Consider the following 23,876-nt stretch of genomic DNA (forward strand, 5'->3'; position numbering starts at 1 on the left):
TAGGCTGGTTGGATCTCCTTGCTGTCCAAGGGACTCTCGAGAGTCTCCTCCAACACCATAATTCAAAAGCATCAATTCTTTGGTGCTCAGCTTTCTTTATAGTCCAACTCTCACATCCATACAGGACTACTGGGAAAAACCATAATTTTGACTAGACAGACCTTTGTGGGCATAGTACTGTCTCTGCTTTTTAATATGCTGTCTAGGTTGGTCATAACTTTGTTTCAAAGGAGCAAGTGTCTTTTAATTTCATGGCTGCAGTCACAATCTAGTCATTTTGGAGCCTCCCAAAATAAAAGTCTGTCACTGTTTCCATTGTTTCCCATCTGTTTGCCATGAAGTATTGGGACCAGATGCCATGATCTTAGTTTTCTCAATGTTGAATTTTAAGTCAAGTTTTTCACTCTCCTCTTTCACCCTCATTAAGAGGCTTTTTTCTTCCTCTTTACTTTCTGTCATTTGAGTGGAATCATCTGTACATCTGAGGTTGTTGATGTTTCTCCCGGCAATCTTGATTCCAGCTTGTGATTCATCCAGCCCGGGCTTTTGTATGATGTACTCCAAATATAAGTTAAATAAACAGGGTGACAGTTTACAGCCTTTTTATACTTCTTTCCCAATTTTGAACCAGTCAGTTGTTCCATGTAAGGTTCTATAGACAGAACTAAATTCAGGGAATTAAAGTTAATTCCCACAGAGAAATAAGAGAAGTTCTTGAATTTTTGAAACAAGAATTGGTTGCTATTTGGAAAATGAATACTCAAGGAAAAGGAAAGGAGCTGTTGCAAATTAAAAATATGACAGCATAGATAGAAAAACTAGTAGAGGAATTGAAAGATAAAACTATTAGTAAAATATCCCTATAATGCAGAACAGAGTGACAAAAGAACATAGTAGTGAATGGTAGGCAATATAAAATAGAAAAATTAGAGTAGCAGGTTGATCCAGTATCTTACTCATGATAGAAAATAGGAGGGAAGAAACAAACAACAAAAGTAATAAAATTTCCCAGAACAGGAGGATGTTTGTTTCCAGTTTGAAAGGACTCAGGGGTTGAAAAAGATTAATATCAAGGTATATATTGTGAATTTTAGAAAATCAAAGTTAAAGAGAAGATCCAAAAAGTTTTCACAGTAAAAAAAAAAAAAAGTAAAAGTACATACAAAAGAATGGGAATCAGACATGACTTCTCAATAGCAACACAAAGAGTTAGAAGACTGTGGAATCAAAATTCTGAAGGGAAGTGATCTTTAGCCTAGAATTCTATTTCTAGAATTCCAGATTGACGTTAAAGCAAGTACATTTTCAGGCTAGCTAGCACTCAGAAAATCTTGCCTACCTGCCATGGATTTTTTCTTAGGAAGTTACTGGAAGATATGCTTCTCTAAAGCAACAGAATGAACCAAGAAACAAGATTCTTAGGATTCAGGAAATGGAGAAACTTACACAGGAGAGAAATGAAATCTTAGGATGACTGTGCCTTAGACCTAGAGAGCCTAGGGCGGGATACAGAAGGTTCTCTTAGCGATGTTGGAGGGAGGGAAGAAAAGGAACTGATAGATCTGGTATCTGATCTGATCTAGGAGAATTAATAATAATATCATTTAATAAGAGATAAAATATATAGGATAATTACATATTACTGATAAAAAATCAGTAAGTAATGATTACTGCAAGAAATAACATATGTGGAAGACATTGCTAGCTGCTTGTCCAATATCCAGTTGTCTTATGAACCAACCCTATTGTTCAGAGTGGCAAAATGACCAACTTAAAGTACTTAGCTTCCCTGTTGCTTTTGAAACTAGAGGTGACCCTAGGAGGCACTTTTGGTCAGAGTAAGCAGAGGTCCCTGGTAGGATTTACAAGAAAGCTTACGTTTTTAAAAGTAACATTTCTGTACAGTGTTTTAAAATCAGAATTAATGCTCCCCCTAAAGACTTATAATGAGCAAAATATCAGAATTTTAAAGAAAGATTGCATGTTTTTTACCAACTTTTTCTGTTGCCTGGGACTTCCAGGCTCCACAGAGCACTTTACTGCCTCCTCTGAGGGCAGAGTAGGACATTCAAATTAGAGGTATTTTCCACAGACCACTGCCCCATCCAAAAATATGTCTTCAACAGGCTGAGACATTTGAAATTCGTCTACTGCTCATTTTCGGTATGAGAAGTTCTCATGTGTGCTATGGAACATACTCAGAAGTTAGTCTTTAAGACGTTAACAATAAAATGTCCACCCACTGACCCACTAACAGCTTACAGAAAAGCAAAACATTGTACAAATATTGCATTCTTTAAATATATTTTTACATATAAAATACATGTACTTACTATACCTATGTATTATGCTAGACTCAACAGGGATGTGCATTTTCAACTTTTGCTCTTCGAGTCTGGATCTGAAATATGCCTGAAGGGGCCTGCTTTTTGACCATTCTTTCACTCAAGGCATATATATATTTAGTGCCTACTGTATGCCAGATAGAATTCTCATTGCTGGGGATGCCAGTGAGTAATAAAACAGATGAAAATGACCATTATTCCTATTCCCCTGTAACTTAAGTTCTAATGGGGCAGACAATCAAGAAAAGATGGGCAAGTAAGAAAGTATATAATAAAAACTGTTAGAGAAAAATATAGCAAGAAAAATAGGAAGTATGTGTGGGAGATGGTAGGGCAGGATGGGCCTGATATCTGGTGACCAAGAAAGATACCATGTGATTAAGACATAAATGAGCAAGCCACAGAAGGTATCTGGAGAAGAGGATTCCAGAGGTGCCGAGATGGGAACATATGTGGCATGTTTTGAAGAACAGCAGAGAGTCAATGTGACTGAAGTGGGATGAGCAAGGAGAAGAGTAGTAGGAACTGAGATTGGAGAGGAAATGAGACAGTGGTTACATAGGGCTTTCCAGGCCTTTGAAAGAACTTGGCTCTTACTCTTAAGTATGATTAGAAAGTCTTGAGGGGTTTTGAGCTGAGAAGGGACTCGATCTGATATACTTTTTAACTGGGTAACTGGCACTTTTCATGGGAACAAATTGAAGGATGCAAAGATCAAATCAGGACCATCAGTTAGAAGGCTGTTGCCATGGTCCAGGTGAGACATACAGTAGTTTTGACTGGATGGAGCAGTTAAGTGGTGAGAAGTGGCCAGATGCTGCTGATGGTCAAATGTGGAGAATAAAAATTCCTGAGCAATTAGAAGAATGGACATTTACTGAGTTGGTGAAACTTGAGAAGAGGCATTTTTGAGGGGAATATCAAGAGTTCAGTTTTGGACATGAGTGTTTGAAATGCCTATTTAGATATTCAAGTAGAGAAGACAGTTGGGTATACGAATCTGTAGTTTAGAGAAATGCTTGGGCTGGTGATAGAAATTTGGGAGACAGCAACGCAGTTGGTATTAAAGCCAGGAATTCATTGAAGAATGCCAGGGAGTGAGTGTAGTCAGAGAACTAGAGGAGGCAGAACAGCTGAGTTCTGGGTCCTCGGGCTTTGGGGATTGGAGAGAGAGAGAAAAGGAGAGGTGCGGAAAGGAGACTAATAAGGAGTAGCTGAAGAGGTGGAGCACCTGAAGGGAATGTTTTTCCCTTCTCCCTGGAAATGAGATTTCAGGAAGAAAGCCTTTGAGTATGTAACATACCAGTAACAAGTTGACTGAGATGACCATTGGAAGGAGCACAGAGGTCATTGGTGACCTAGGTAAGAGCAGGTTCAGTAGATGGTATGGGTGGAAGCCTGACTGGAATATATTTAAGGAATATGGGAGGATAGAAATTAGGGGTTTATAACATTAGAAAATATAATGTTATAAAGGAAAATGGAGAAATAGGACAGTGCTTGTGAGAGAGTTGGGGTTAAAGGGGGTTTTTATTTCTCTTTTAGATGTAAGAAATAACTTCTCTTTCTGTTGGTAAGCAAATAGGAGTAGGAAAATTGGTCCTGAAACGGGAAAAATTAATCGCTGGAGTAATGTTGACCAAAAGCTACTTAATAAAGGGAGAGGGGATGAAAAGTAGGTGCCTGGTACCTGTAGATGTCATGGAACTGTCTTTTCACCCATGGATAGCCTAACGCCATCTTTCTTGTTCTGTGAGGAAAAGCAAACTTTTGTTTGGTTAAGTAATGACTTTTTAGGTTTCTGTTACTTTTTTTTTTTTTTTTAAGGTTTCTGAATGCAACTCTAAGTGACATACATATTTAGAAATAGGATGGTAGAATCAGGAGAAATGACCAAGAGTTGATTGGTTATGTTTGAGCATGGGATGAGAGGCTGTGGTGGAATAAAGACAGTTAACAGCTGCTTTAATTCCAAGTATTCTTTGACATTTTAACAATTTATGTGTGTGTTTTTTCAATTGAAATACTTTTTAAACATGCCCAGTGTGCTTCTGTGAAGCAGATGTCAGGATAGTACTAGGACTGCAGTGATTGATGGGGAGATGGGAAAGATAAAGGGGAAGGAATCAGGTGGGAGATCCTTTTGACTGTGATGCTGGTCTGAACACTAAGCAAGGAGAAGAAGGGACTGGATTATAAAGAGCCTCAGACTGCAGCATGTTGCTCAGAAAGCTTCAGCCACAGGAGAGTTCCTGAACCAAACCTGCTCATTAGGGGAGTCCCCTGTTGGACTAGTACCACACCATGCTCAGTCATTGGCTAGTAGCCACCTGGGAAATATTTGGACTTTGTCAGTCAGCTGTGCTCCCAGCCTTTGTTCATCCTTAAGGAGCTCTGAGTGAGGCACGTCCATGGCCATCAAGAGTGTATACCTATATTTTTGTGTATGCACGATAATCTTGTACTCAGGTGTATACCTGTGTAATCTTAATATCGTGCCCTAATACCTTCTTTGGCAAAAGAAAAATTATTCCTTTCCACAATGAATAGAAAATTTACAGTGTATCTTGACTGATTCAATCCAAAGTTTAATGACCTATGATAATTCACATTTATATTAACTATTTACTCTTAAATAGTAATATATGAGCTCAGTTTTGTAACCTGATTATGATACAAAGAAAATTTTGATCTTCTTAATAATGTGTCTTTGTATTATCAATCAATATTTCCTTCCTATTCTTTTCATAAATGGTCTTTTTCTTCTCTTTTATTAATTGTTTTCATTTAAAAACATTTCTTTTAAAGAAAGTCATAATTCCCTGCCTCCGCCTTTGGCATTTGAATATAATAATGTTTTTGGAAGCTCCAAGGTATTTTGCCACAAAGGAAGCCAGTTCAGGACTATGAATTTCCTTCATATATCCAGTTATGGGCTTCCCTGGTGGCTCAGATGGTAAAGAATCTGCCTGCAGTGCAAGAGATTTAGGTTCGATCCCTGGGTCTGGAAGATCCCCTGGAGAATGGGAAGTAACTTTTGCCTGGAGAAACCCATGAACAGAGGAGCCTGGCAGGCTACCATCCATGGGGTCACAGTTGGACACGACTGAGCAGCTAACACTTTCACTTATGTCCACTTATGGTTAATAGTAAATATGTGTAAATCTAAATGAGTTCAAAATCTGAATAATCTAATGCCTCTCTTGTATAAGGAGAGTGACATTTTATATCAAAAGCTAGCTAATGAGAAGACTTTTAATGCATTATATTTGAGTACATGTACTGAGTTTTTATACAGAAACTTAAAATATGACTTCAGCTTTAGAACTTTGTATTAGATACACTATTTGGAATGTACGAATTAGAAATATACATATAAACTAAGTATATAGCATTGGGTGTGAGAACCCATCAACTTTACATTCATGATATTTGAGAATATTATGTTATATACATATGCCAAAATAACTGATAGAGAAAACACATCAAGTGCTTTTGCCAATTGTGATATATACCCGTTATTTTTCAAAATAAAGTTAAAAATATAAAACTACTAGGTAGTATTTATACAATATACTTAAGAAACTATGAAATTAAAAGCAGCTGTAACTATACTTCTCATAAAACAGTGTTGTATATAAGACATTCATAGCAGCTCTTCACGATGAAGTACCTATCATTTGGTATTCTCCTTGGTCTAAGTAGAATCCTAGGTTAAATTGTGATATCCCAGTTACCACTGTGTGCCAAACACACGTAAATCTCTCTGTATCTGTATCCCTCCTTCTGCCGTAATAGGAGAACATTCCTTTGTCTGAAGCCACGCATTCCATGTAGACCACAGTTCTCAGTCTGTACACTAGGCACCCTGGGGATTATAGTGAATTCACAGGAATCCTGCAGGATATTTTAAAATTTCAAGAGAAACACAAGGCTTCTGTTGGATACTGCACAGATAAGTAGCTCCAGGTAGAGCAGATTTTCAACATTAGAACACAATACATTCCTTTTGAGGATGTCATATAAGTATGAAGCTGGCTTTTTAGAGCTTGCTGTGAATTTAACTCAGATAACCATTATATCTACTACTGTGGGCAGGAATCCTTTACAAGCAATGGAGTAGCCATCATAGTCAACAAAAGAGTCTGAAATGCAGTACTTAGATGCACTCTCAAAAATGACAGAATGATCTCTGTTCGTTTCCAAGGCAAACCATTCAATATCACAATAATCCAAGTTTATGCCCCAATCAGTAATGCTGAAAAAGCTGAAGTTGAATGGTTCTGTGAAGACCTACAAGACCTTTTAGAACTAACACCCAAAAAAGATGTCCTTTTCATTATAGGGGACTGGAATGCAAAAGTAGGAAGTCAAAAAATACCTGCAGTAACAGGCAAATTTGGCCTTGGAGTTCAGAATGAAGCAGGGCAAAGGCTAATAGAGTTTTGTCAAGAGAACACACCAGTTGTAGCAAACACCCTCTTCAACAGCACAAGAGAAGACTCTACACATGGCTATCACCAGATGATCAACATTGAAATCAGATTGATTATATTCTTTGCAGCCAAAGATGGAAATGCTCTATACAGTCAGCAAAAAGAAGACTAGGAGATGACTGTGGCTCAGATCATGAACTCCTTATTGCCAAATTCAGACTTAAATTGAAGAAAGTGGGGAAAACCACTAGACCATTCAGGTATGACCTAAATCAAATCCCTTATGATTATACCGTGGAAGTAATAAATAGATTTAAGGGACTAGATCTAATAGAGTGTCTGATGAACTATGGACAGAGGTTCATGACATTGTACAGGAGACAGGGAGCAAGACCATCCCGAAGAAAAAGAAATGCAAAAAAGCAAAATGGCTGTCTGAGGAGGCCTTACAAATAGCTGTGAAAAAGAAGAGAAGCCAAAAGCAAAGGAGAAAGGAAAGATATACCCATTTGAATGCAGAGTTCCAAAGAACAGCCAGGAGAGATAAGAAAGCCTTCCTCAGTGATCAGTGCAAAGAAATAGAGGAAAACAACAGAATGGGAAAGACTAGAAATGTCTTCAAGAAAATTAGAGATACCAAGGGAACATTTCATGCAAAGATGGGCTCCATAAAGGACAGAAATGGTATGGACCGAATAGAAACAGAAGATATTAAAAAGAAGTGGCAAGAATACACAGAAGAACTATACAAAAAATATTTTCACGACCCAGATAATCACAATGGTGTGATCACTCACCTAGAGCCAGACATCCTGGAATGTGACGTCAAGTGGGCCTTAGGAAGTATCACTATGAACAACGCTAGCGGAGGGGATGGAATTTCAGTTGAGCTATTTCAAATCCTGAAAGATGATGTTGTAAAAGTGCTGCACTCAATATGTCAGCACATTTGGAAAACTCAGCAGTGGCCACAGGACTGGAAAAAGTCAGTTTTGATTCCAATCCCAAAGAAAAGCAATGCCAAAGAATGCTCAAACTACTCACAGTTGCACTCATCTCACACACTAGTAAAGTAATGCTCAAAATTCTCCAAGCCAGGCTTCAGCAATACGTGAACCGAGAACTTCCAGATGTTCAAGCTGGTTTTAGAAAAGCCAGAGGAACCAGAGATCAAATTGCCAATATCCGCTGGATCATCGAAAACTCAAGAGAGTTCCAGAAAAACATCTATTTCTGCTTTATTGGCTATGCCAAGCCTTTGACTGTGTGGATCACAATAACTGTGGAAAATTCTTCAAGAGATGGGAATACCAGACCACTTGATGTGCCTCTTGAGAAACCTGTATGCAGGTCAGGAAGCAACAGTTAGAAATGGACATGGAACAATAGACTAGTTCCAAATAGGAAAAGGAGTATGTCAAGGATATATATTGTCACCCTGCTTATTTAACTTACTTGGAGAGTACATCATGAGAAACCTTGGGCTGGAGGAAGCACAAACTGGAGTCAAGATTGCCAGGAGGAATATCAATAAAATCAGATAAACAGATGACACCACCCTTATGGCAGAAAGTGAGGAGGAACTAAAGGGCCTCTTGAAGAAAGTGAAAGAGGAGAGTGAAAAAGTTGGCTTAAAGCTCAACATTCAGGTAAACTAAGGTCATGGCATCTGGTCCCATCACTTCATGGCAAATAGATGGGGAAACAGTGGAAACAGTGGCTGACTTTATTCTTCTGGGCTCCAAAATCACTGTAGATGGTGATTGCAGCCATGAAATTAAGACACACTTACTCCTTGGAAGGAAGGTTATGACCAACCTAGACAACATATTGAAAAGCAGAAACATTACTTTGTCAACAAAAGTCCATCTAGTCAAGGCTATGGTTTTTCCAGTAGTCATGTATGGGTGTGAGAGTTGGACTATAAAGAAAGCTAAGTGCCAAAGAATTGATGCTTTTGAACTGTGGTGTTGGAGAAGACTCTTGAGAGTCCCATGGAGTGCAAAGCAATCCAGCCAGTCCATCCTGAAGGAAATCAGTCCTGGGTGTTCATTGGAAGGACTGATGTTGAAGCTGAAACTCCAATATTTTGACCACCTGATGTGAAGAGCTGACTCATTTGAAAAGACCCTGATGTTGGGAGAGATTGAAGGCAGGAGGAGAAGGGGACGACAGAGGACGAGATGGTTAGATGGCATTACCAACTCAATGGACATGAGTTTGGGTAAACTCCGGGAGTTGGTGATGGACAGGGAGGCCTGGCATGCTGAGGTTCATGGGGTCACAAAGAGTTGGACACGACTGAGCAACTGAACTGAACTGTGATAAAAAGCCAGTACCACACAATTAGCATAGAACACAAGATTAAGAGTATCCAGTCTGATTCCAGGGATTGCGAATTTGCATGTGGTGTCCAAATTCTACTAGTGCACACCTCCTAGGGATTAAGTAAAGGTATTTTTCTTTGATTCTTTGTGTGTTATGTTTCAAATGACTACCAAGTTATTGGGACATAAATACTTATTTAGTTGTTTAAATTCTGGTATTTCTTTTGGTCAAGGGCACTATAAAAATTTCTGAAGCCTCTTCAATGAATGGTGCTGGGAAAACTGGGCAGCTACATGTAAAAGAATGAAATTAGAACACTTTAACACCATACAGAAAGATAAACTCAAAGTGGATTAAAGACCTAAATGTAAGACCAGAAACTATAAAACTCTTCAAAGAACACATAGGCAGAACACTCGATGACATAAATCAAACCAAGATCCTCTGTGACCCACCTCCTGGATAACGAAAATAAAAACAGAAGTAAACAAGTGGGACCTGATTAAACTTAAAAGCTTTTGCACAGCAATGGAAACTATAAGCAAGATGAAAAGAAAACCCTCAGACTGGGAGAAAATAATAGCAAATGAAACAACTGACAAAGGATAAATTTCCGAAATATAGAAGCAGCTCATACAACTCAGTGCCAGAAAAACAAACAACCCAATCAAAAAGTGGGGGAAAGACCTAAATAGACATTTCTCCAAAGAAGACATACAGATGGTTAACAAACACATGAAAAGATACTCAGCATCACTCATTATTAGAGAAATGCAAATCAAAACCACAGTGAAATATCACCTCATACCGGTTAGAATGGCCCTCATCAAAAAGTCTACAAACAATAAATGCTGGAGAGGGTGTGGAGAAAAGGGAACACTCTTGCACTCATCCTCTGGCATAGATTTGGATCCCATCCCCTCTGGCCTTCTCAGAATCCCACCTGATTTTATTCCTTCTCTTAGGTACAGCATACTGGTGCAAAGCACTGTTCTATTTTTCTCAGTATCATGTCTTGGCTTTATTAGCTGTATGACTTTGGGGAAGTTACTTCACCTGTCTGTGCCAGAGTTCATGTACTATGAAATGGAGATAAAAATATCTAACTCATATGTTTTTTATAAGAATTAAGTTAATATATGTAAAATGCTTAGAAATAGTTTTTGGCACAAATACCTGCTTTTTAGAAATAATTAAATTTATCCTTTCTGTCAAATGGACCTTTCCGATAAACTTTAAATTTTTAAATTAAACAATTTTTATTGTAACAAAAAAACCCCAAAATTACCATCTTAACACATTTTTAACTGTACAGTTTGGTAGCATTAAGTATATTCACATTGTTGTGAAATATCTCCAGAACTTTTTCATTTTGCAAAACTGAAACTCTATACACTTAAACAACAGCTCCGCTACCTCTGTCCCCAGCCCCTGGCAACCACCATTGTACCCTCTGCTTCTGTGAGCTTGACTGCTTTAGCTGCCTCATGTAAGTGGAGCCATGCAGTATCTGTCCTTCTTTGACTAGCCTACTTTACTCAGCATAATGTCCTCACAGTTCATCCAAGTTGTAGCATGTGACAGGATTGTCTTCCTTTTTAAATCTCAGTAATATTCCACTGGATGGATGTACCACATTTTGCTTATCTGTTCATCCATTGATGAACATGTGGGTTGCTTCCTTCTCTTGGCTGTTGTGAATACTGCAGTGAACATGGGTGTACAGATACTTCTTGGAGACAGTGGTTTCTTTTAGCTATATACCCACAAATGGCATTGCTGATTAGATGGTAGTTCTATTTTTACTTTTTTGAGGAACCTCTATAATGTTTTTCACAGATACACCATATTACAATGCCTCCAGCAGTGCACAAGGGTCCTAGTTTCTCCATAGCTTCACCAACACTTTATTTTTTGTTTTTTTTCCCCTGATAGTTGCTATTCTGTAGGTATGAGATGATTTCTCATTTCTATGATATTTGTCATAAAAAAATGGTATCTGTCATAGAAAAAGATTAGTGATGTTGAGCATCTTTTCATATGCTTGTTGGCCATTTGTATATCATCTTTGGAGGAATGTCTATTCAAGTCCTTTGCCCATTTGTTAATTGAGTAATTTTTTTGTTGTAGAGTTTTAAGAGTTTTAAAAGTGTATTTTGGATGTTAACTCCTTGTCAGATATATGATTTGCAGACATGCTCTCCCACTCTGTAGGTTGCCTTTTCACTCTTACCTGTGTACTCTGATGCACAGAAGTTTTAAACTTTTGTCTGTTTTTGCTTTTAGAGTCATATCTAAGAAATCACTTTCAAATCCAATGTCATGAGGCTTTTCCCTTATGGTTTCTTCAAGAAATTTTATCATTTTGGGTCTGAGTCTAGATCTTGAAACCATTTTGCATTAATTTTTGTGTATGCTGTGAGATAAGGGTCCATTTTCTCTCTTGTGAATGCAGATATCCAGTTTTCCCTGCACCATTTGTTGAAGAGACTATTCTTTCCACATTGAGTGGTCTCAGCACTTTTGTTGAAGATCATTTTGACCATATTTGTGAGAGTGTATTTCTGGGCCCTATATTCTGTTCCATTGGTCTATAGATCTGTCTTTTGACAGTACCACACTGTTTTGATTATTGTGTCTTTGTACTATGTCTTGAAATCAGGAAGTATGAGAACTTTGTTCTTCTTTTTCAAAATTGTTTTGACCATTTGGAATCCCTTGAGATTCCTGGTCAACTTAAATACTCTTTTCTATTTAAGCAAAAAAACAAAAAACATTCATCTCAGATACCACCATGTCGTAGCCCTTTTCTTCAGAATCAAGTTTCTCAAAAGAATTTCTGTTTGGAGTCTCCATTTCTCTATTGCTCACTCAGCATTTAACCAACTTCGGCCATACTTTTCTCCTGATTACACTGAAAACCTTTTACACTGAGGTTACAGAAAACCCTCCGTTATCACTAAATCCAATTTAGTGACTTTTTTTTTTAAGGCATAATCTTAAATACACAAGGGGATTCATTACTACCTGCCACACCAGTTTTCTTAAAATACTTTTTTGTATTAATTCTCCATGACACTTTTCTAGTATTCTTCCTATCTCTCCAGTATTCTTCTCTGTGTTCTTTCAAGACCTGTGCTTCTTTCTCCTGACCTTGAATGTCCTCTCCTCTTTACTCTGAACTCCTGGGATATCCAGCTTATACTTATAGCTTCAGTGCCTCTTCTCTGTAGAGCTCAGGCCTCGCCCCTGTGCTCCACAGTCATTAATCCAGTTACCTACTTAATATCTCTCCTTTGGTGCCTCAAAGATGTTTCCAACACAGTATCTCTAAAATGAAATTCAGAGCCCTCTACCTGTTGCTCTTCTACCACTTCAATCTCAGTAAACAGCCTGTCTTCCTTTTATTTATGGAAACCAGAAACCTGGAAGCCACCTGTTTGTACTTGAAATTAACCTCTTCTTTACCCATTTCTCCTTCCTCCCCTTGCCACATATTCAACTAATCGCTGATGCTACTGGATTTTATCTCCTAAGTCACTCTTCTCCACCAGAGGGTCTCTAGCCTTTCCCTCATAACTCTAGCCACCTCTCTCCATCTCCCTCTTGACTACTTCAGCGTGTCTTCATCTTCACTGTTCTACCTGCTCCCACCGGTCTGTCTTCCACCCTGTAGCCAAAATGATTTTTTAAAAGCAAATCTGTTACTTTCCAGCTTCAAACGCTTCTATAACTCTGGATAATAGATAGAAACTGGAAACTGGTGAACTAGGGCAGGGTAGGGGAGAAGAGGTAGGAGGGATACAAAGGTAGGAAATTGTATACCTCTGTATAATTTGTTGTCATTTTCTTTTGGAACTACAAGGATGTGTTACTTCTTCCAAAAATTAAATCAGTAAATTCAGTTTAAAAAATTACAGCATGACACTGTTCTTAAAGGCTTAACTGAACTGGTCCCAACCTACCTATCTTTTTAATTGCATCTGTTACCAAATTCTTTTCTAATTTCAGTACCACAGCCTTACCAGGCTTCTGTCCATTGCTTATACTCTGTATGCTTTCTACCGCTTTGAGGCCCTTGCACAAACTATTCTTAGCTCTGCCTTGAATGCCCTTTGCTCCTCCTTTCACTGAGGTAACACATTCTTATCCTTAGGTCTCTGACATTGAGTTACCACTTTCTTAGGAAGCCTTCCCTGATGAGCTCTATTCCCTATTATGTGCTGTTATACCATGGACTTCTTGATACTCACTGCAGTTTTACACTTAACTGTGTGACCATCTAATTACTATCTGCTTCATCAGTTTGAATGAAAGTTCCATTGTAGTAACAGTTTAACAATACTAATCCTAAAAGAATCCTGCTATGCTTAAAGCTACCATAATATCCTATTGTACATTAGGTGTGAGTGTGTGTGTTTAAATTTACTTAGGGAGTGCTATTATCAGCCCCAAGAGGAGACTGTCATATATAATTTTTCCAAGCTTACTTTGGAGTATCTTCAAAGATCACTGTTTTGTGGAGGAAGCTTTGGGAAATACTCTTTTACATTTATGCTGTTAGTATGTACTATGAGGAAGGAGAAGTTGAAGGTGTCAAGGGCATCTGTTGAGTGCGGTCCTGGTAAAAAGAGGGTGGACAAGGAGTTATATTAAAAATGGTAGATCTGAGAGAAGTTGAGAGTATTGGCAGAATTTACCTGTGGATTTAAAATCTCTGGGCAAAGGTGAAAATTAAAAATAGTATTCTCAAAGCAAAGGAATTTTAAAAGAATTCAGTGGTGATCTTTATTCCCACTTTTAAGGTTTTAATTTTAAAATAATAAATTGATTCCTTAACATTGTTAAATGGCATGCAATACAAGCAGATAAACATTCAGAGTACTACCCTCACCATGGTAAGCACAGTCAACAGTTGTTTATGTCCTTCCTCCAAGCATTTACAAATGCTCATATAAATAAGTAGTATATAAATATATTTTAGGTATTATATATATTATTCTCTGTAAATATTTTTCTGTAACTTCACATAACAACATATAACATACCTATTAATGATCTACATCTCCCCTCCTTATTTTTAGTAGATGCAGAGTAATCCAGTTTGAAAATACCATACTTTACAATTGTTACTTAGAATCTTTTTAGTGAATAAAGAAATTGGACATGGGTAAGCAATCTAATAAGACAATATAATAAAAAAGTGTTTTATTTTTTAATAAGTGAAAATGCAGAGGAGAGAGTCTTAGTTCAGTTTCCTAAACTCGATCCTTTTACCTGTTACTGTAGTTCATTTTCAGTATGATTCAAATTCTGATTTCTCAGAAACACATTTTATGGCATAAAAGCATTCTTTAAAACTCTATTTGTGAGCAGAATACTTTAAGATCTGCTTCTTTGTTTTTGAAAGGTTTTTTAGAAAAATAACAAATAACATATTAAAAAGTAAAGAAATTACCCACAATTCCAATTTAAAAACAACTTTTTGTCTAGAGGTTAAAGTTTCTGCCTTCAACTCCCAATTTCACCTCTTCAAGGGACTTACTGAGACGTTTTGGTCAAATTCTTTCTTGCGTTTTCTTGTGTTTATACAATTTCTTTATGCATGTGTATGCATGTATCACACCTATTTTTTTCTGATAAAATGGAATGGTGCTATTCATGTAGGTCTGCAACTTTAAAAAATTTTCATGCCACTTCACTGTATCACAGGCTAGGGCAAAAAAATTCTGATTAATTAAACCTGTCTATCTTTTATGTTATCTCCATTTATTTTCTTGTAGTAACAACATTCACCATAACCAAACTAAAAAGGGACTGATGTATCAACTGGCATGGTAATTTGTTTACTTACAATATGAAATATATCTGACATCATAGACTTAGCTCATGTGCTTGGGGCATTCCCACCTGATGGATGAATTACTCAAGAGACTAAATTATAGATAAGGCTGATTGGTGAGCCGAGGTGTTCTTACAGGATATTTCTATCAGGCTATGGCTAGAGCTCTGACTTGCCCTTCGGCTTTTTCTTTCCTGACAGCTGGCATTAGTCATCAGAGTCATAGCCCTGAATGGGGTTACAGATATTTGGTAAGGTTTCCTCCAGGCTCTGATCTGAACTGTGCACTGCCCACTATTTCATTTAAGATCTCTGACCTGGTCCTCATTCGTTAACTTTTCTTTCTGTGAGAAAAGTGTTGATTAGACTTTGAGGCTCTCCCAAATCATCTGTTTGTTGGAAGACATGGAAAACACCTTTGCCTCCATAGCAACTCATTTACAGGCACTTTGTTCAGGTGAGCTTCCATGGATGCGGCTAACACATAGAGGTGTGACCGCTGCAGTGTCTCCAGACGTTGCCAAATGTCATGTCCCCTGGTGGTCAGAATCACCCCTGCTCGAGAACCACTGGTTTAGAGGGAAGCTGGTTTAGACTGAAGAAGGAGCTAGAGAGAAGAAAACCAGATAGGCTACTACATGGAAATCAACTGACTGAAAGGGAGAGGATGTCAGTTCCTGAGCAGCAGGGGAAACAACATCGGATCTGTCCTGTGTCTTGGTGTCTGCTTCTCCACTAATTATGAGACCTTTGACTAGGTGGCTCAGATGGTAAAGAATCTGCTTGCAATGCAGGAGACCCAGGTTCGATCTATGGTGGGGAAGATCCCCTCGAGGAGGAAATGGATACCCACTCCAGTATTCTTGCCTGGAGAATTCCATGGATAGAGGAGTCTGGTGGGCTATAGTCCATGGGCTGCAAAGAATTGGGCATGACTGAGTGATTAACACTTTCACTTTGGTTAGTTGCTTTACCCTCCTGATTGTGAATTAGTATGAGGATTAATGTTGTTATTATTGTTTTTTTAATTTACATGCTTACAATGTACCAGAGTTGTACTGACATTTTATATGAATTAGAGAGTATGTATTAAAGTCCTCTGTAAACTGTAAAATTTTATACAAAAGTAATGTGTTATCCTGTTCACTTCTTACTGCTGCTTTTATCCATGAGATCTTTAAAACTATGGGCAAATACAAGATTTACCTTTGAACCATGTTCTTTTGTGAATTTCATAAAATATTATAAATATTTTCTCACTTTTAAATGTATGTAATTATTTTATGTATGTGTGTATATGTGTGTATGTGTATATATATGTATATATGTAAGAGCTGGATTTAAAATTACATTAGGGATTAAAGTGTAGCATCGCTCATTTTATAATGAGAATAGGTGAGAAAAATGAGATTTTGTAATTTGCAATAGATTTAGCAGACAAATTTCCAGGAATGTATCCATTCCCTATATTGCATAACATCACACAAATCTTTGGGAAGCCCCATTGTTAGCACTTCTCTATCCAGAAGAATACATGTTTTCTTGCCCTTTTGTTTCTCGTGCTTTAGTCAGTTCCCTATAGTGAGTCAATTAAAATTTTTTTCTCATCCTTGTCTTAACTGCATTCACTTATGTCACTCTACTTTAATGGATTAGTCAGGCATGATTTCTCTCTATACTCAATAAATGTTTGCTGAATGAAGGAATAAATTACAGAAAACATGTTATCTCTCTTCCAGCAGGTTATCTGTTAAAATGATCAGTGACCCTACCCTTCATTATAGATTTCCTCAATGTAAAATGGTTTGCCTGTCTATAGTTCTGAATTTCTCCAGAAGTTATCCCATGGATTGGATAGGGGGTCAAGGTTGAGGGAGGTGTTGGGTACCATCCTGATGCAAATTTCCTGGGCCTCCTGAGGAGTGGTTAATAATACTTTAGATATTTGCTTCAACCCTAGAATTTACTCCATTGGTCATAATACTTTGTTACCTCTCTAGATTGTAGTGTGCAGCACCTGTTGTGTCCCACATGTCACCTGATGATTTCAAGGGATCAGTCTTGGCTACCTGTCCACAACTTACCTCTCAAATGGTGGATTAAACCTATAACCCAGGGTTGATTTTTAGTACTGATCCTGTATGCCTTTCTTTACTTTTCACTTCTCTCAGATATGACAATGATCACATGGATTTGGGAGGAGTTTCCTTAGCCAGTGAGAATACTGAATTCAGTTGAATTGTTTGTGATCACTGTTATAAAACAGCTCATTCACAGTTACTTACTGCACCAGTTCTTCTTCAGTACTTGAGACTGTGATGCATTGATCAATACATGATATATGATGTACTTCTCTTTATGGCTACTAATCTACCTCTTCTAGGAAGCAGTCATCTATCTTAACCAAAACCTCCACTTCTCTGAGATGAGATCTTCCGCTATATTCTACACACATTTTACCAATACTTGCCTGGATCATTCATCATCTTATCCCCATCTATATACTTGGCATATATAGGAGGCATTCATGTATTTTTGACCTACTGAGTGAATGAAATTTGGACTCTTGTTTCTGCTTATGTTTTTGTTTTGCTTAATGATGTCAGATGGTAAAAATTTCTTTCTTCTCCCAGTGCCTTTCACTTCTAATTAAGTACTCAAAATAAGGTTAAGAGAAACCAATTTGAGGAACCATCTGAAGATCATGGGGATCATTTCCTAGTTTCTTAAAAAAAGACACACCTCTCTGGTATGAGCTTATTTTTAAAACATGAGAAGAAAAAAGTTAGTGTAGGCAATAGAAAGAAATAATGGTCAGAGCATAACTAGCAAGGAAGATGCTTCCTGTCTGGAAGGGTGTCGGGGGAAAGAAAAAGTTTCAGTTCCTATTTTGCCTTCGTCATCTTCTGCACAGGGAACTACATAAAAATTGGCAGAGTTTTGGGAAATCCCATAGGCCCTCTCATTTATTCATCCTGTGGATCTCTTCTCAAGCTCAGATCTGCTCTGGAGGTGTCTCCCTTTGCTTCTTTGTCGCTCCTTTTTAATTTTTTGAATTGTTGGATTCTCTGATTCTTTGAAATGGGATATCTTGGTGCCCCTTTTCCTTCTTGTCCTGCCAAATCTTAAGATAGGCTTTTTCCATTTTGGAGGGCTTAAGAACTAACATTTTGGGGAAACAGGTAGAGATACTTTCCTGTCTGGGCTAGCATATTCTTTTCCTGAGACTCATACTATTTTTTTCCCTATTTCTGGTTATCGCCATTACCATATCCAGAAATACCTTTGGCACCAATACTTGGAAACTTATGCTTCCCCAGAGGTTGTTTTTATAAAAATGTATTAATTAACTTATTAATTTGCTTATACCTTCTTATTCCAAAATCTGATGTTAGGGCTACTTCTAGAACACATGACATTTGGAAATCAGAAATGACAGACATACCTTAATCCTAATAAGTACCCCAACTAGGTGTCAATAAGAGGGCTAACCTGATCTTTTAACACATCTAAAGATTGAGATGTCCCAGAGTTCAGTTGTTAGGCCTCTTTCTCTCCATTTTTTTTTTTTCCTTAAACAGCAAATTTATTTTCTCACAGTTCTAGAAGCTAGAAGTCCAAGACCAGGTTGCTGTGAGGGCTGGTCTCTGGTGAGACCTTTCTTCCTGATTCATAAACAACTGTCTTCTTTGTTGCTGTTTGGCCTTTTCCTTATGTGTGCACCTGGAAAGAGAGCCTGCTGCTGTGTGTTCTTTGTAAGGACACCAGTTTAATTAGATTAGGGTTCCACCCTTATGATCTCTTCACTCTTTTTAGCTCAGTTGGTAAAGAATCTGCCTGCAATGCAGGAGACCCTGGTTCGATTCCTGGGTTGGGAAGATCCGCTGGAGAAGGGATAGGCTACCCACTCCAGTATTCTTGGGCTTCCCTTGTGGCTCAGCTGGTAAAGAATACACCTGCAATGTGGGACACCTGGGTTCGATCCCTGGGTTGGGAAGATCCCCTGGAGAAGGGAAAGGCTACTCACTCCAGTATTCTGGTCTGGAGAATTCTATGGACTGTATAGTCCATGGAGTTGAAATGAGTCGGACACGACTGAGCGACTTTCACTATTCAGTTCCAAGACTTTAAACACTACCATACATTGTTGATGACTCCCAAATATAATCTCCAGCCTCCACTTCACCCTAGACTTCAGACTATTTAATATCTCTACTTATATGTCCATACACACCTTAAACTTAACATGTCCACACCAAACTTTTGATTCTCCCAATCTAAATTTACCTCTCCTCAAGTGTTCCCCATCTCAGTAAACCAAGTTGCTCAGCCCCAAAACCTTTGAGTTTTTCTCTTCAGCAAGCCCTGGTTGCTCCCCTTTAAAATATGTCTCAAATATATCCACGTACTCTTTCCTCTAGCATTGCCATCTAGTTCAAGCCATCATCATCTCTCACCCAGGCCACTGCAGTGGCCTCCTAATGGTCTCCCTGCTTCTACTCTTGCCCTAAAGTGAAGTGAAATGAAGTCGCTCAGTCGTGTCCGACTCTTTACGACCCCATGTACTGTAGCCTACCAGACTCCTCCGTCCATGGAATTTTCCAGGCAAGAGTACTGGAGTGAGTTGCCATTTCCTTCTCCAGAGGATCTTCCCAACCCAGGAATCGATCCCGGGTCTCCTGCATTGCAGGCAGACGCTCTACCATCTGAGCTACCAGGGAAGCCCTACTCTTGCCCTGATCCTTCTTTAAAATACAAATTATAATTCACTGCTACTTAAAACCCTATGACTTCTCCTCAACAAGGTCCCCTGACTGCCTTGCTGATTCCATCCTCTGAACATCCCTCTCACTCACTCCTCACCTCTCAAGGCACACTGGCCTACCTTTTGTCAGTTTTCCCAAGCGCATTCTGACCTCAAGAGTTTTTATGTTTACTATTCTAAGCCTCAAATTCCCTTTCTTCAAGTAATCATATGGCTTGTTCTTTCACTTCATTTGGATCTGTACTCAAACGTTGTCTCCTCAAAGAGACCTTTTTACTTCTTTATTAGTCATCTGTTTAAAGCAGCTTCTGGTTACTGGCAGTATTCAAGCATGGGCTGGATCCTTGAAGGATGCTTGCAGAGATGCTAAAGAAGGAACTTCCATGTCATGTGGGAGTGGAAAATTAGACCAGATTTCCTTCTAACTTGAAATTATTTAATCCTATCATGAATTAATTATGGTTCTTTCTCTAAGAATTTAGTTAGCACCTGCTATGTGTCTGACCTTGTTCTAGGCACTAGATAAGATATAAAGATATATATCTTTAAGATATATCTATAAGATATAGAGATATATATATATATCTTTAAGATATAAAGATGAAAGTGGCCTAGCTAGTATCCATTAGGAACTAGTAGTAGATAATGAAGAAAAGAGGTGCTTAAGAGTATGGGTGTAAAATTCTAGTAGATAAAAATAAATAGAAAAGGACAAATTTTAGAGGTGCTCTGAATAAATGGCAACTCACTCCAGTATTCTTGCCTGGAAAATGCCATGGATGGAGGAGCCTGGTAGGCTACAGTCCATGGGGTCACAAAGAGTCAGACACAACTGAGTGACTTCACTTCTCTGAATAAATGAGGAAGAGATTGAATAAATGAGGGGAGAAAAAACTATTATAAGGGGGAGAACTAGATATGAAAGATGACCCTAAAATTGCCTGCTTGAGAGGGGAGAATGTAGGGGTAAAGACCACATGTTATATTGTTATGGGGGTATTCCCTAAAAGGAAAATATTAGTGCTAGTCATCAAGGTGTATATGGCACGGCTGGATGTAATTCATAATTCAGTAGAGATTAATTAATTCATGAAGTAGTTTGAAATTCTAGGAACAAACGTACCTTCACCTTCTCTTATTAGTCTCCCAAACCAATAAAGTTAAGTTCTCCTTTCCCCTGCCTTCCAGCCCATTGTGGGTATATTAACGTGAAATTGACAGTTCCTTTAATCACATGGGGCCCTTCAGTTTCTTTTCTGGTTCATATGCCTAGAATCTGTTAGACAGTAGGGGAATGGTTGTCTTTTTTAATATAATAATCACCTGGTCCCTCTTACTGCTCATTGTTCACACATGTCCCAGTATGTCTTGTCACAGAATCATCCTCTCTAGCTGGGACATGATGCCTAGGTAGGTGGGGAATTCCCCTGTTTTGTTTAAAATCATAGTTGTCTTTGGATTTGGCTAGCATGTTCATGATTAGTTTACTGACAATTGGTTTTTTTCTTTTTATACCATATGCTATTACATGATTCATCTGCTTTGAGTCTGTTGCCTTGAAGGTGAAACAATTTCTTCCAATGTTGATATTTCATAATCTCATAGATAACAAGCATACACATATGCATAGTCCTTTCAGAAGTTTTAAACATTTGGAGATGAATGAATTATACTGCCGCAAATGAAAAGGAACAGTATAAAACCATAATGGTGATACCCAGACGTCTTTTGCTGGGTGGTTGGGTGAACACTAATATTAATAAAGCCTTCATACTTTACTATGTTTATCTCTCCTTGAGAAGTTATTTCTGGTATGTGGTACTTATTTATGAATTTTAACATTTAACATTGTGCTTTAGTTGCCTTGGATTTACATGTATTTTAATATTTTAGACCTGATCTTTATTTGAAGGAGTTTAAATTCCGGCTAAATCATAATACTTGGTGTTAACATTGTAATGATGATTGCTGTTTAATACGTAGCAATGCCTACTCAAATGTTAAGAAATCTTCTTTTAATTACTAATATAAATATTAATCTTTGAAAACATTTCAATAAGACACATCACATCGCCGAGTGCAGTGCAAGGAAGTTTTTTCCACATGGTTATTTTCCAAGTATTTAACAGATTACACTTCTAATAAACATGGACTAAATTCAGTTTCTTCATATAGCACTGGTCAGTGCACTTATGTGTTCCACCATTTAACCACCTGGATTTTTTTTACTCAGAATGTCAGTGATGGTTTTTCAAAGAACTCTTTATAATTCCATGGTATAGATATACATGTACATATCTGTATAAGTTGTACATTTGGGGAGGAATTTTTAAAAGAGTCTAATTCTTAGTGTATCTCCCTCCCCCTCTCCCTTCACCTGTAGCTCCTGTTTGGTTCAGGTGTGCTGGCGTCCCTAAGCCTTTCCGGGCCGCAGCTGGAGAAAGTGGTGATTGATAGAAGCCTGGTGGGGAAGCTCATCTCAGACACCATCAGCGATGGTAATTACCCCCATGTGCAAATCAATTGCCTACGTTAACAGTGGGGCAGGAGAAATAGTGTGTCAACAGGTAGACTAATTATTACCACCAGGGACTTGAAAACACAAGTAATTGCTTGTAAAAGCATAGTTACAACCCCTGGGACCAATACAAGTTTTGACTAATATTTAATGTCAAAGTTTTTGTCAATTGTTAGTATTCTTGAGTATTTTTTACTGTTTCCTTAAAAAAGTGAACATATTTTCGAAAGAGGTGGGTTTTTCGTTTGGTGTGTTGACATTTCAAATATTTTTCACTTTCACATGAATTTTGAATAAATAACCCCAATTTGTCAGCATAGCCACTTAGTACAAAAACAAAATCTCTTCTTTGGCTCTTAGGACAATTCTTTGTTACTAAAGTCTATGAATACTACCTTCTGAGAGAATTTGAGCAGTATTTCTAAAAATAAAAAAATCAGTGCCAAAAATACCAGATAAATCTGAATCCTGTAAAGTGATATCACAGTTAGTATGTAATTGCTACAAAGCGAATAAAGACTTTAAGACAATTATTGAAAAGGTAGCATACTGACATTTATTAATCCTTAAAAGGCTCTTTGCTGTGCCAGCCTACCTATATAATTTAATTAAAACAACTATTCCTTGTCAGATATAGTTATTTCTGTTTTATAGATAAGGAAATTGAAGCTGAGATACTAATGCCCCCCAATGAGATACCAAGGAATAGTCCCAAAATGACTGGGCTGAAATTTGAACCCATTTTCTTTGCACTGTAGTGTGCTGACTCCTAAAGTTTTAAGATTGCACTTTAATTCAAGGTGAAAAAAAAAGGTCTAAGAAACTGATTGGATTATCATTAGAGATTCAAAATAATCCATAGCTTAAATTGAATAATTAAAGGAAAGTGTGGTCTAGTGGAAAGGACAGAGGTAAGATTATAGAAACCCTTCTGCTGTGTGTGCTCACTCGTACCTCTGAATAATGCAGACACAGTTTCTTAGAGAAAAGCACTCTGCAGCATGGCTATCGTTAGTAGTATTCCTGATGATGATAAGCTGGGGGTAGGGTTATGAATATGTCACTTCCTCTTCCTTATAGGATCATGGTGCTAAGGAAGCTTCCCTGTGGAAGAGGTTCTATTTTCATATGTCTAATAATTAACCCCTTCACTGATGCTGCAAATAAAATAGTGGCTGTGATGATTTTGTCATTTTGGTGGTCTTCCATTAGAATTAAAAGGAGACCTCCAAAACTGTTCATGTTGCTGAGATATCTTTTTTCACTTGTTTCTTTAAACCAGAAATAATACATACATTCTCATGAGTACATGATAGCAATGTGATTTCTTGGCAGTTCTCCAGATTCTCCTGTAATTGTGTAGATCTACTGTGGTTACTGCTTGCACAGCCAGGGATATGGAAGTAAAGAAAAATACATAAAACATCCAATAACTGCTTTATGCTGGGAACAATGTAAAACATTTCTCAAATTCCTACTATATGTTTTTATCAGTAATTTTTATAACATTAATGGCTCTTTATGTAACCCATGCAAATTGATTATCTGTGTGCTTTAGAAATATAGCTGTAGAAATGTTTTTGCTAATCTTCATTACAAGTATTACTTTATATAATATGCATATTGGGTATAATATGTTTTA

At 37.7% G+C, this 23,876-nt stretch overlaps 1 protein-coding gene and 1 non-coding gene across 2 annotated transcripts in view; one reads left to right on the forward strand and one right to left on the reverse strand.

The window, feature by feature from the left end:
- LOC122703108 (WD repeat containing planar cell polarity effector) overlaps positions 1-23,876 on the forward strand; it is a 267,027-nt gene that overhangs the window by 110,534 nt on the left and 132,617 nt on the right. The window contains exon 9 of the mRNA XM_043917188.1: positions 22,100-22,214. Within this exon, the coding sequence (XP_043773123.1) occupies positions 22,100-22,214 (115 nt within the window). The remainder of the gene's footprint in view (positions 1-22,099; positions 22,215-23,876) is intronic.
- On the reverse strand, positions 19,601-19,672 carry TRNAC-GCA. The gene has a single exon. It is a non-coding gene; the product is annotated as a tRNA-Cys (tRNA).

Source organism: Cervus elaphus, chromosome 11 (assembly GCF_910594005.1).
Source record: "Cervus elaphus chromosome 11, mCerEla1.1, whole genome shotgun sequence".
Taxonomy (NCBI): domain Eukaryota; kingdom Metazoa; phylum Chordata; class Mammalia; order Artiodactyla; family Cervidae; genus Cervus; species Cervus elaphus.